General features: G+C 38.4%; 1 protein-coding gene across 1 annotated transcript in view; it reads right to left on the bottom strand.

The window, feature by feature from the left end:
• Positions 1 to 1,165: 1,165 nt before the first annotated feature.
• LOC112150580 (adenylate cyclase type 1) overlaps positions 1,166 to 14,888 on the bottom strand; it is a 59,187-nt gene continuing 45,464 nt past the window's right edge. The window contains exons 16-20 of the mRNA XM_024278976.2: positions 9,497 to 9,643; positions 8,921 to 9,019; positions 8,413 to 8,527; positions 5,085 to 5,209; positions 1,166 to 3,405 (exon numbers count right to left, since the gene is read on the bottom strand). Of these exons, the coding sequence (XP_024134744.1) occupies positions 3,088 to 3,405; positions 5,085 to 5,209; positions 8,413 to 8,527; positions 8,921 to 9,019; positions 9,497 to 9,643 (804 nt within the window). The 3' untranslated portion in view covers positions 1,166 to 3,087. The remainder of the gene's footprint in view (positions 3,406 to 5,084; positions 5,210 to 8,412; positions 8,528 to 8,920; positions 9,020 to 9,496; positions 9,644 to 14,888) is intronic.

Below are 14,888 nucleotides of genomic sequence, written 5' to 3'. Positions count from 1 at the left end.
CAGTTAGCTTTGTTTGTTCACATATTTTGTAACCATATGTAATGGGAACAATAATAAGATTCTTAATTGACAAATGAAGAGTCTTTTATCTACTCTCTTCACACACACACACACACACATATATATATGTATACTATTTTTTTGTTCTTTTAAAGGTAATTTAACCCTTTAACACCAGAGCTGTTGACATCCTTTGGACTACTGTAACACTTCAAACATCAACATAATTCCAGTGAATTCTCCACCTGCGAACATTTGCCTTGCGCTGATATGCAATGCTGTTTTTTTCAGTGTCAGAATCAGCTGATTCAGATTGATCGCATGAACTGTTAGAGGTACAGTAAATCTGAGAGTGTGTTATTTAGGAGTCACTGGTGACATCTCCAGTGTTAAAGGGTTAAGAAAAACATTCTGCTGCGATATTGAGTTTTGTTGGTGTCCAGCAACAAACTTGGATGAATGAATACTATAGATTTCTCTGCTTCTGACCCTCAGTTATCAACCCTTTCCTTTTATATTTAGCCTCTTAAAAAGCTCTGCTTAAAGTTGTAAGTTTGCTGATTTCAATGTTGTGATAATGATTACTAAGTATTTAAATTAACTAAAACCCCCGGTATAAAAAAAAGCATTCAAAATAGTCAAAACAGTTGTATATAATACTTCAGATTACACTTTGAGTCATTAATTCTTATGCAACTGGAGATCAATAAAAGAAAACATTGATAAAATTGATTTTTTTCTCACAATAATGTTATTTAAATACATCTTGGAGTTATGGACATATACAAATTGTAATTAGATATGTGACAGATCTTAAACTGCACAAATCGTGAAACTAAGAGTTTTTTTGTTTGTTTTTTTTCACCCTTTTGTTGTTTTTGAGTCAAAATTGACCCGTTTTCAAGTGTGAAAATGGGTCAATTTTGACTTGAACACAACATAAGGGTTAAGAGTTCAATTTTATTTAGAAATTTAAAGCTCTGTTTTTAAAAATTACTATTTACCGTAAAAAGTTTCAAACTTCTTATGAAATTTGACATGTTTTTGCTAGCATCAGGCTGACATTGACCTTTGTGTTGCTCTAACTTTAAATCAGCTTGTGTTTTCTGCTGTTACGTAACTCGGGCCTAAGTCTAAGTGGAAATAAGCACAGAAGGATCAATGGTTTGTTATTTTTCTGCAGGAATTGCATTCCCACTGACTTTATTGTTATAATACGTCAATATTCTTGCAGTGCAAACACTTAGTATAAAATACCGTCTTTAACAAAATGTACATTCACATAAAACATCTCCATAAATACATCTTCAACCCAAAGAACTTGACAAATATGAGATTAATCCTAATATATCTCTGAAAAAGACAAATATAGCCGATAATGCCTACATATAACAATTGAAACCCGTATTGTACAGTATGAAAATATCCAATTTACACAAAAAAAAATATTACACGCAACTTCTTCCATTGTCGATCCATCAAATGTATAAAAAATCCTCATTTTTAACTTTAAAGAAAGTTTCCCGGACTTCAAGATTTCAGCTCTGTCCTTAAATAGGAGTTTATGGTGTCCCCATAAATCCCTGCAAAGTCGACACCTCGCGATTGTTTTACAAAACTCTTTAAAGAACAGCTCAAACAGTAAAAACACAGGCATTCCACGCAGGCAAGTCCACAGAAACCGTAGCCACAGGCACTCAGTTGTGCTACAGCTCGACACAATAAAAGTAGTCTGATATGTTTATGAAAATAGGTTGGCACGTTTGAGAACCAGCTACCTGTTGACTGACAGCAGGTGGAAGTGGGGGGGTGGGCGGGATTCCCCCCCTCCTCCGGCCTGATGCCCGTCGATCCTGAAATGTGTCCTTGGACAGAATTCGCTTGCGAAGACACGTGTCAATAAAAAGCACCTTACATTCAAGAGGAACCGCTACCTTGAGTGCATGCATGAGGACCACGGAGAGAAGAGTCACTTTAGCGCCCGACGCTCGACCCGCATCGTCAAAGCGTGCATGCAGGAGCCACGGGCTTGCATGCAGAGTGTGTGCTGCGCTCAGCCATACTCGGAGTAGCATGCTGAGTCATAAAATAAACCTCAATGAGTCCGGAACCGGAGATAACCGGAGATATCTCTCTCACCATCAAGTTGGTGGAATATTCCACCAACCGTAGAAAATTCCACTGAAAAATAAAACAGAAGAATTCGAAGAGGCAGTAGGAACCACACCACAGAGAAGACATGTTTTTTTTTTGTTTTGTTTTTTCCTAAATCATGCTTCAACTCCACTGAGATCAATGGCTAGCTATGCACACTTCTACTGGCTACAAAACACGTTCAGGTCCAGCAGGTGACCGCATGCAGGGGGCGGGCGGGCGGAGCTAGGAGACGAAACCGCGTTATTGCTACACTTTGATGAGGAAGAGTCTGGAAGCATCACGGGGAAACAGACGGGACTGGAATGCAGCAGTGGCATCATGCGTTTAAGGGGGCGGGGACATCCCAGACCCGTAGGTGCCTGACGACAGTACCTGCCTTTGTTGTGTGTTTTTTTTTTTTTTGGCAACTTTATTCCCTTAACAGCCAGCACTTGATATACATTTGGCTTAATTCACTGTTAAATCATCTGAACTGCTGGTCCAAAAATCAACAACAACAAAAAAGAAAAGGCAACGTTAAACAAAACAAAAAAGGCAATCAAAATTTGTCTTTAGGAGTGGTTGCTAAGGCAACAGCACTGATTTACTTAAAAGACAAAGGGGTCAGCATCTGCTAAATGAAATTTGCGTGCTACACTATCAGTTGTGCATCATTGCTTCAGGTTTGATCCTGGTTTCAGAGACTGCGGTTGCAGGCAGAGTTTGGTCCCACTCTGACGCCTCGCCGACATCCTTGGCCTTTGAGGATGTCAGAGCAACGTGGCGAAAGCGTCCTGCGTCTTAGTTCAAGACCCCCGACGGTGTGAAGTGACAAACCAGTCTCTGGTGTCCTATTTGACCGCCTTGTCTCCGCCTCCCTGCGTTCCACGGACAGTAGAAGAAGCGTGGGGAGCGGCTTTGCTCCAGATCTTCTGCTCACCAAGAGTGGTGCTACACCATCCCCGAGGGAAGATACCTGGTGGTGCTAGTAGACGTGGTTGGCGTGGCTACGCTTGGACTCGGGGTCCTGATGTTGCCGTATGATGTTGCGATAGGGGCGGGGCTTAGCCTTGTGCACACACTCCCTTGTGCAAAGGCGCTGGAGCGGCGCTGGGTGCTGCTGGTCGTCTGCTGCTGCTGCTGCCGGCTGCCTGGCCTGCGGCCCTCCAGGAAGTAGGTTAGCATCTGGCCTTTGCCCTTTACGCTCACTTGGCCACGGCACACGAAATTGTAAAAGTCGGTAATGAGGCGGTGCACGTCCTCCGTCACCTGGAAGAGAAGCACATCCATCAGCTTCTTTATTCCTATTTTAAATCTCAATTATTTTGCAAATTTCAGTCTGTAAAAATAAAAAAAAATAAAAAAGAAAAGTGCAACAGAATTGTGTTCAAAAAGGGGTGGGAAGAAGTTAAAAGAAAACTTAATCCCATCCTCTTTACTAACTTAAATTAACTTTACTGCAACCTTCCAATTCACTTTGGAACAAAAAAAGCAAAAAAACAAAAAAGAAGAAAGAGCGTATAAACAAGAGAATTCATATGTATGTAAATACACATACAAGCACTTTAAAGCGTTCAAAAACATGCTAAACACACATTCTTCAACACATGTTTAGCATATGGTGTTCACACTGGACAAGAAGGGAGGGGCTTCTTCCTCTTTTTTCTTTTGCTACTGTTTATTAACGCATATCTGCCACCTGCAGTTAAACGGGACCTCAATTAACATCACTGATTGGTCCCTGAGTCTATGATTGGTCAAAGTTCAGCCTGGTTTCAACTTTCAACACGTTTTCAATGGCCGCACGTAGAGCGGAAGAGCGGACTTGAAAATCTGCTCAGCTATTCATGAATACAAGACTTTTGGAAGCCCAACACATGTATTTATGCATGTTTACATTAACTTTTCATTAAAAGTGGTCACTTGAATGTGCATTGCCGAGGGCAGTGTGAACGTAGCTTGAGATGACCTCTCCTCAACATGATTCATTAAATGGGCCCAAGAGTTTTTCCAGAAGCTTCTGTCAGTAAATACATCCCCCCATACCATCTGCAAACGGCAAATAGAGTTCTGCAATTCAAAAGGAAACCATGTTTTAGCATAGTCTTGTAGACCAAAATGAACAGTTTCAAAGTAGAACGTCTTCTGAGCTCGGATGAGTCCGATGTTTATGATCATATGGTATCTCCCAAACCAGATCTTGAAGGTCTTTCCACTTGTTCTCGGTTTACTTTAATTGTCAACATCTCTGATGTTTTGGAGTTGCACAGGAGTATATAGTATGGTCAATTTGGATGCTTTGGAAGGAACCATGAACGCTGAGTGGATTACACAGAAGGTCTATTTCATAGGCAAGACCTTGTATGTCTCATTAAACCAATTTAAAATCCCATAGTGCAACAATAGCCAAAACGTTGCCCTATAGAAGAGTTCAGGTGCTCCTAGCATTATAGAGCTTTCATCTGTAGAGCACATATGAAGGATCTTTACTGATTTATATAAAAATTACCAGCAGCTCGAAACCTGAATAAGAAAAGAGTGAGAACTAATTGTATATGTTCTATAAAAAGATAAGTGGTTCTTGATATGAGCCCTGCGGGACGCCACAAAAAAAAAGTTTAAAAAAAGCTAGATCTGATAAACCAGACCTGAACCATAAGAATTGCTTTCCCCTGATGCGCAGCAGCTGTTTCAAACAGGAAATTTGAAAGGAAAGTGGTCAAATTTCAAAATAAAAGACTAACACAAAGCCAGCAGGTGGACAGATCCCACCAACACCCAATAACAGATGGTTCTATAATGTGCAGGATTTTAAAGCTAATCCAGAAAGACATATAGCTGGCAGTACATGTATTTGAAATCCAAAAAAAAAGTGAAATACAAAATGTATGGGTGTAGAAGCAACATCTGAGCAAACTAAATTAAAGGAACATGTTCTAGTGATTCACCTGGATTTTCCCTTGCACTCCAGTGCTGTCCATTCTGCTAGCTACATTCACGGTGTTTCCCCAGATGTCGTACTGCGGCCTCCTGGCTCCAATGACTCCTGCCACCACTGGACCCACGTTGATCCCTGAAGTAAATAGAGACAGAAATGTCAGAATTAAAGTGTTTTTAGTTCATTTTGGTTGTATCGCCTTCTATATCAAGTAAAGTGCTATTTTTTCTATTAATTTTTTACACCATAATCCATCCAATTATGACTGGTTTTATACGGTTTCTAGGCCTCATGCTGGGAACAGCTCCTCCTTCGTGCTCATCTTTACACTGAAGCGGTTCACACAGTGGCTTGGCAGGTTTCAACGCCAGATGTCCTTCCCAACACAACCAGACTGTGGCCAAACCTCAACTCCAACCTACAGCCTACAGATGCAAGCTGAGTTTATTGCCCAACATCACAACGCAAGGGGGTGTGAAAATTAAAATACTAAAACTAAGCTGGAAAAAACCCTCCGAAATAATACAACTCTCCAGGTATTTGACCCACTTTTTACTTCCTAGCTTTCTTGTGCATATGAAATGCTTCAAAAAGTTGTAATTTTTTGTCATTTCCTTCAAACTAAAGCAAAATAAAAAGGATCCAACAAAATGTGGAAGAAAAATGAGATAAGGATTTGGAAATTTTACAAAAAAAAAACTGAAAGTGACAAAATAACCCATGAATGGAGGCAGATACAAAAATTAGTGAACTGTTTTACTATACACTGTTATTTCATCTACTGGGTAACAAAATAAGACAAAATTACAAGTTACCTCAGTATTATAACAGTTCATAAAACATATAGCAGCAAAAATGTTTTAATTTTTTTATAGTTTATGTCAAAACTTTTGTTCACTTTCCATAATTTATTTGTAATTGACCAAAAAGCCTTTTTAAGGTGTAATTTTGGACACAGGTGCATAAAAGAGTTGACCTAATCATGAAATCTCTCACCAAACCTTCCGAAATCAAGAGCTCAGTAATAATTTCCTAAAGGTTTACTACATCTGAATTAATGAAATTTAGTTTATGGCATACAATCCTAAAATCCATGGAAATTTTGCTCCACAGAAAATTAAGCAGCATCATGTTTTAAATTTAGGTTAAACTGAAATCAATTGAAATTCCTCCCTCCAGCTGAAAGTTTTTTAGTTGTTTAACCAGCATGCATATTAGGCATTCTTTTCTCTCGGTTTTTGTAGGTTTGAGTTCCAGACATGTAAATGTAACCATCAACTACATAATTTTACATTTTTTGTTTATGTTCAAAGTTCAAAGATGTTTGAGTGTATATTTATGCTTTGAAGTACTTTATATGTTTTCTAAAATATATGTTTTAAAGCTTCTCAAAAAAAGTTATTTTAGGCTTTTATCTTCTTGTTTTTTCTTATTGTTTTCACTTTTTACTGATCAGAAAAATGGGACCCTAAAACCGTGACACGATCCGAACCGCAAGCTTTTTTTTTATCCGTTACACCCGGTGAAACAACCCACAGGTGAGTCAGCCCTGGGCTTTTTTGTATTAGAAATGCAGAGGAGCATTCAAGGTCACTTCCGATGCTTTTAGCTGCCTTTTTCAACTAGCCAAGATGGAGTGAAAATGGCAGTGGCAAATGGATAAAGTAAAAAAACCAGCTCCACAACTCTCATTAGGATCCCAGTTTGCTGTTTTCATTGGAAGAAAGTTTATATTTAGATCTTATATATAAGATCTCAGACCTTAAATATCATCTCAACAACATCACAGCCACTACTGAGCTCTATAGGTGTTCCACAGGGCAGTATTTTAGGTCTTCTACTCTTTGTTCTGTACATCAGTGATTGACGGCAAGTACTCAACTTATCCAGTTCTCTCTTATATGCAGATGATGCTGTTATTTTCCTGTTACATAAAGCTACCTTCACACAGGCTTCAGCAACTCACTTTCAAGGAACCAATTTCAACAAAACTTTTATGTAAATGTGTGAATATGCGCGTTTCTGGCGAATGATGGTCTACATCAGGGATAGGTCATTCCAGGCCTTGAGGGCCGCATTCCTGCATGTTTTCCAACATACCCAGCTCTGGCATGTTCCAATTGGCCAATCAGTCATGAGTAGGGCTAGGATATCTAGAAATCATCCAGACAGCGCAGCCCTCGAGGCCCTGTTCTTCATAAAAAAGGTCAGTTAACTGAATGTTGGTTAAAAGTTAAACCAGATTGAATTTTGACCAATAAGGGGCATTCGGATCCGATAGTGAAGTATGAATGGCATCTCTTTGAATTTACGAAAGCCCCAACTGTTTGAAAATGTATCATGGAAGAAAATTGAATTATAGCAGTATGGGCTGGGCCAGAGTTATATGACCTTAAGTTTTTCGTGTCTCAGAATAGAGCTGTGAAAGAAACAATTTTGCACCAGGCCTCTTACAACTTTAGGTGGCGGACCGCCAGACCCAAGCCCTGACCGCCCAAGACTCATTCCAGCTCAGAGACAAGAGGCACGCCACCGCCAGGACCGCCTGGTGGTGGCGTGCCTCTTATCGGACACCAATGACCGTTGTGGGCCCCTGACAGTGAACGAGAGGACAGGGCTCCAGTCGCTATGAACAATGATGGAAGTCCACAGAATTTTAAAGGGTAAAAAACATAAAAAATCTCTATGATGTACCTGCATCTCACCTATTGTGTTCACTATTACCCGTTATCCTAAGCACACCCATAGAAAGAAAAGGGAATGAGCATTTTCTCTCTGTGAGCAGTCTATGTCTTTGGACCTTCCTATCAACCGCCAAGTGTCCCATAGAGATTTGTCCATTTATTTCCAAAACACACCGTCTTGACTTGACCCTCATGCTGTTTTAAAAAGAAACGTAATGGGATTCTTTTTCAGATGTTTACCATTTTTTTTCCTTTATCAGACTTTTTTGTGTATATCTATAGCTAGTATGTTTGTCATCTTTACCCAAATATAGTCTTCATCAAAGTTGTTTTTGTCAGATCTTCAACATTTCCTAAAAATTGTGTTTTCAAGGTAAACAAATGTGAATTTTGAACATGCTCTGCAGACAGGATAGCCATGTATACAAGAGCTTACGCTGAGATTAAACAAGAGTTGCAGTCGCAGGCTTCTCACAGGATACCCAACACAATGGAGACTAAGACTTCAGGTCGATCTGTGGCGAGTTTCCTGGTGGGGGGGTGGGGGCTCTCTGTATGTGATGCATTTCCCAGCAAACTTACTGGCAATGAACCTTAATGGGATTCCACGGAACACATGTAGGTCAAAGTTTGAAATCGGACGCGTTGACTCACCGACTCTCAGGACAAAGTCGTTATACGACTGATAGTTAATGGCATCCAGGACATCAAACATCTCAATGGCGAAATCCGACACTGTGCACAAATGTGAGGTGATTGACTTCTTTGCCTGAGACACAATAAAAAAAATGTGGAAGAACAAATCCCTTTAATATCAGGCAAAAAAAGTAATATTAACTCCTATTCCTCTTAACCTGTATGACCTTATTATGCATAATAACAATTACAAAGGCTTACAAATGTAAAGTTCATGTTGAGCTCTGCAGAAGTTGCAGAAAGGACTCTTTTGTTTGTCAGCTTTGTAGGGTTAAAAACAACTTGAATGCAGGATATGCTGACGCCAAACCGGCCCGTAATCCTTTGTTAATGACTTTGTTTAGTGAAATGTGGCGTGGTTTTAAATAGAAAATTTTTTTGTGTGAAAATTCCTCTTAACAATGACATTTCGGCTAATGCTTCTCAAACACTAAACAGGATCTAAATTAAGCTTGTGCACATGTACCTTGGAAGCAGTAGTAGGAACCAGCCCGACTGCGGCCATGTATGTGCTGCCAATGGTCTTAATTTTCTCGATATCTCTGTAGCACTCTTTATCCATCAGCTGGAATATAAGAGATGAGGGAAATTAGTGTTAGGACAAACACAGATCTCAAAGCTGCTGATTTCCAATGAAATTTAGCTTTAATTGTCCGTTCGTTTTTTTATTCCTGGAAAAGAATCCAAATGTATATCAACACTGATGATTCACCCTCTTTTAAATTAATGCTTTGTGCTGTTGATTACAGATTCCAGTCAGCCAGACATCATCTGCAAGTGATTCCTCGTTTTGGAAAACTTTCCCAACCGCAACCATCGCCGATTATAATCTGTCAATAAACATAGTGTTTCTTTAAACCTCAGTCACGACCGCAATGTCATCTTTGAGAAGATGATATCATGGGTGACACACGACTCTTAAGGCTTCCCTCCGCATACTCCACAGAAGGAGCCGGCAGACATGCAATCTGCGGGGAGAAGTGTATAAAAACAGCTGGTTTATGGACAGAGGGTTTTATGGGACGAATCTCTCTCTGCCCACCTCATCAAAGTCAGCGATGATCTCATTGAGCAGCCTCAGACACTCGACTCCCATGTTGTTCCCGTCCAACTCGATGTAGAAGTCGTTGAAGTTAGCGATGGAGGCAAACAGAACTCCAACTTGAGAGTAAGACTGGTAGTACAGATCCTGGAGGGAAAGGAGTTTCATCAAGTATTAATGTACGGTACTACTTAATCTACCTATATTCCGACAAACAAGAAAACATTTTTAACATTTACTTAAGAAAAAAAGCACTTAAATAATTGTTAAATAATTTGCCAAAATGTAACAGACAAAGGCTTAGTCTGAATTCTCTTATTACTCAGTCCCCTATAGAAAATTTGCCATTTTGTCGAAGTGTCAAAAATCCGCATTTCCAAAATCAAGGGCCCTAGAAATTACCCACAAGTCTCTGCAAAAAAACATTGTGAATCGATGCTCACTAGATTGATAAATATAGATCACAATGCATTACGTTTGCACAATATGTCATTAGAAATAAATGCATGTTCATTATTTATAAATTAGCCAAGTTTGCATCATTGGAACAGAGTGGATTCATAAATAGTCTTTGTAAAATGTTTATATTTTTTAGGTTTTTAATTCTGCAAAAAGGTGATGTCATATTTACAGTTTAATAAAAATTGTGAGCATACAGTACAGGCTAAAAGTTTTGACGCACCTTCTCATTCTATGGGTTTCTTTAATTTCACGACTATTAAATGTAAATTCTCACTGAAGGCTGTGTAAGGGATATTTGACCAAGAAGGAGAGAGATGGGGTGCTGGGACAGATGACCTGGCCTCCACAGTCAGCTGGACCCAAACCCCACTGAGATGTTTTGGGGTGAGCTGGACTGCAGAGTGAGGGCTAAGGGCCCAACAAGTGCTTAACACCTCTGAGAACTTCTTCAAGACTGTTTTAAAATTGTTTCAGATGATTACATACTGAGGCTCATCAAGAAAATCCCAAGAGACTGCAAAGCAGTAATTTAAAGACACTAGAGTATCCAACATGAGTTCAGTTATTTATCCTTTCTTTGGTGCGGTACATAACTCCACGTGTGTTTATTTATAGTTGTGATGCTTCAGTGAGAATCTACAATGTTAATAGTCATAAATTAAAAAGACGCGTTGAACAGGAAGGTGTGTCCAAACTTTTGGCCTGAACTGTTTGTCCAAATTACATTAAAATGTATTTCACTGTATAGTTCATTTCTTCATTGTCTTTGGAAGTAGTGAAGGAACAAAGCCAAAGTGGACTTTTTTATTTATTTATTTATTTTTTTAAGAATCCAACAGTTAACTTGATTAAAGTCAACTAGCAATAAGTTTGTTTAGCAAGAAATAGCTTAGTGGCTAAGCTAGCTACTAATAGTTAGCTTAGCCACTTTTAGTGCCAAAACTAGCTACTAATAACTAGTTTAGCCACTAATAGTTTAGTGGCTAAACTAGCTAATAATAGCTAGGTAAGCCAACAGTTGCCTTGATTGAGTTAAGTTAAAGCTTATTTTATTTTATGTTACAAAAAATTAAAAGTGCGTACGTGCTGTCAGATATTAGATTATTTTTCTATCTCTCTTTTTTTTTTTTTTTGCTGTCTTTACTTTAAAATTAACTTTGGACATTTCAGTACTGTTGTTCCAGTGTTTTCTGCTTCATAGCAAGGTTGACTGCTTTGTCTTTTTTTTTTCTGTCATATAAAGTCTAAAAGAGTAAGCTAGTTTATTCTGTTTTATGATCACTAGTAGCTGCATCAGTTTACAGCTGAGATCAGGAAAACAAACAGTGCTTGTAAACCAAAGATGACCCCTTTGTCTTCTTATCTTAAAAAATCTAATTGTTTTGTAAAAATACCTAAAATATGGCAGCAGATTACACTATATTACATCTACCAAGATTTACATTAATAAAACTGATGGTGACGCAATTACATTTAAGAAGAAAGAGTGAACCAGTTGCACGGCACAAATCTTATGCCCCACTACCGCTAAACACTGTAGTGGAGAAGTCGTAAAAAAGGGTTTTGTGGTACCACAGACGGACTCTTTGTGATGTCAGCACAGTTTCAACTCTTTTATGTAATGTAGAAACCATATTCCCCTGACAATGTGCATGCAAAAAGAAAGACAAACCACGTTAAACCTGGTCAGAACCATTCTTCTGGATTTTTAACTTCATCTTTTGGGTCTTACAAAATACTGGAATACACTGTATTCATTTATCTTGGAAAAAAAAAGATTTCTAGCTTTTATGCATCGTTTTGGACATCACTGAGTCTCAATATGTTAGTCTAGTCGTGTTTTTCTGATAAAAGTGCAACTGTCACAGTCTGAGGGGAAGCCCCAGCTGGAGGGTGGAAACCTGCAGTCGTTCTCGGCCTGCCAGCTTTTGAAGGTTGTGACTTTGAAGGTTGGACTAATCTCAGAGAGGACAGACCAGAACTTGGTTCTTATAGAATTTATTCTTTAAAAAAAAAGAAGAAGTCTAGAAAATATGGAGAGGTTGTGGATTTGCATCTATAAACACCCTGTGCTTGCAGGGGAGAGCAGACAGGACCCATTTCTGGCTTTGTTAACAGTAAACCTAAGTAAAATATACTACATTATGCTGGACCACAGTTAAATATGCAATTTTGATTTTATCATTTCACTTTATTGAAACAATACAAATTAAGATTTAAACTGTAAGAGTAGATTACCAAAAATTGTAAGAACACTTTCATTACTCCTCTTTAAAGGGTAACCAAACAGGGCAGTTGGAGGTTGACTCCATTCTCAGTCCAGATTTAAAAAAATGCAAAAAGGGGGTGTGGCTAGTGGAGGTAACTGAGCGGGGGAGTTACAGTTACAGAATCAAAGATGGGCGGGGCTTTTAAACTGGAGTTGTAGAGCATGATGATGCTGAACTTTTTGGACTTACACCAGTTGACCAATCACAAAATTCAACGGCAATACCTGAATTTAATCTGTAGGGGGCAGCACATAGACTATACTTTGAGGAATTAAACAAGTTTGTTTTAATTTGTCAAAAATTTGGCTATGACCAACGAACAGCACTTTAAAAGCCTCATATATAGAGATCAACAGCCAAAGAAATTTGTTTTATCTTTATGGTAGCAGATGAAGAATTTATTTCCTTTTACCAACCCAGATTACGACTTTGTTGACCAATCCCAATCTTAATCTAACCATCTGCACTTTAGTATGATTCAGTTTTCTTTGTCATAAACTCCAGCTCTAGAGAACTTATATAGCTCCTTGAAGAGACTGCAATATGTCTGCAGGTGCTGGAAATTTGGTACAAAGAACCAAAAACTCAAAAGTTTCTTTAAAGAAAATCCTCAGAACCTTTATTCATTTTTTTTGCTCTAAAAGACAAAGTCCGAAGTTAGGTGTATCTTGGCCTTCTCCGTTTTTGCCCCCCAATGCTTTCCCAACCATCCCTTAACTTTAAAATATGAATATCTTTGTGTATTAATGTTACATCCTGTACGAAGTGAAGCAGCTCAACCTGGAGTTTCCAACTGAAACTAAAGCAGATCGCCTTTATTCAACACTTTGTTGGTATCACAATCAGTGGAACACTTCTGAATGATATGATTTCAAGAATGGGTTTAAAAGGAATCTATACTAAGAACATTTGATTAAAATACCCTTCATTATTGCACACGAGGACACTGGAGACCATTGGAGCACTGCTGGGACGGAGATTTCAGTTAAAACTTTGAATTTCAGTCTACAGAGTCCCACTGTGCTGTTATGAATACAGTGTATGGGTGAACTTTAGCCTAGAGGAAGGAGAGGAAGTCTTTCTATACACTGTAGCTCCGTGGGGTCATCAACGTGCTGGAAACATCTACTTCCTGGCTTCCCGTCTCCAGTCTTTAACAGTCTGAGCCTCACATGATCCCTGCACTGTCTGAAGAATGGCCCCGCTGATTGTTGAAGGATGAAGGGTTGTTTATCTTTTTATTAACATTATTAACAGATGAAAGTAAACAATACAGTTTGTGTTTCTTCAAAATGTAAACAATTCTTAACAAGGATATATTACTACATTTCTTCATTTCACCTTTTAAGCACAAAAAATGTGTGAAGTTTATCTAGCTAAAATTAGAGTTTGGGATCTTTGGAGAATCATATCATTGATACCATGGAATTTTAAATACTTTATAGACTTAGGACAGTAGGGATCAAGTACTTTACATGTGAAATATACCTGGCATTTAAGTACACCCGCTTTTACTATTTAAAAAAATGCTTTTTAGCTCAAGGAGAACATGGGATGCTCTGATGATTGTCAATGTTTGATTTATTTGACCCTTTCTGAGTCCTAGGGTTGCTAACAAACCAGAAACTGTTGGGCAAAGGGAGGGTACACTCTGAACAGGGCCCCACACTCACACATATGCAGTCCTAGGGCCAATTTACAGCTTTATTTTAGGTGATTTAGTGAAAAATGTAAGTAAAGTTTATGTGGTTTTATATGGAAGTTTTTTTAGGTCATAATTCAAAGTTTTATGCATTTTTCAATTGACAATTCAACTTGCAAATTCATCATGCAATTTGAGAATGCACTTTGCAATTCAACTATGAAGTTATTATTTTTTTGCACACTTGTTTTACTGTAATTTTTTTTTTCTGGTTAGCATTTTGGCCTCATGACATTCATTTTTTTTCTTCTTCCTGTTAACCCTTTAATGCTGCAGCTGTTGCTGGCAAAAATATTTGTTTGTGCAACTAACTTAATTCCATAAGCAAAATGATGCAAACACTTCACTACTGTAAAGTGTAACATATTAGCTCAAAGCTGCATTTCTCTGCTTCAGAGTTTGTTGGGAGTATTTCCACACTACAAGGAGCTTCTTCAGGGCTTAATTTTTTCAAAAGAACAGTGCACCTATAACCTGGAACACCTTATATATGGATTTTTTCTGGTTGTGTTTTTTGATATTGAAGCAATTTTGAGATGTAAATGGTTGGATAAAGGTTTGAAGAATTATCATATTTAGAATACTTTTGACACTGAAGCTTTGATGTAAACAGGTTAAAAAATGCACATTAGCATTCTCAAGAATTACTTTTTTTAGTTCTTCCAGCATTCTAAATCAACTCAGAAATTGCATTTATTTAAGTTTATCATAGGCCCTGCGACAGACTGGCGACCTGTCCAGGGTGAACCCCGCCTTCGCCCATCAGTAGCTGGGATAGGCTCCAGCGACCCAGAAAGGGAAGGAGCGGACAAGAAGATGGATGGATGAATGAATGAATAGTTATTATCTCTCTGCTTGTTCAATTATAGAAAGGTGGTAAAAATTGAGTATTTTGTGTTTTTAAACATAATTTAGTATTTGTCTATGCTTATTACTTAAAGTATGTATTTGCATAATT

This window comes from Oryzias melastigma, linkage group LG4, assembly GCF_002922805.2.
Source record: "Oryzias melastigma strain HK-1 linkage group LG4, ASM292280v2, whole genome shotgun sequence".
In the NCBI taxonomy this organism is placed as follows: Eukaryota; Metazoa; Chordata; class Actinopteri; order Beloniformes; family Adrianichthyidae; genus Oryzias; species Oryzias melastigma.
This window is presented reverse-complemented; position numbering and strand designations above follow the sequence as displayed.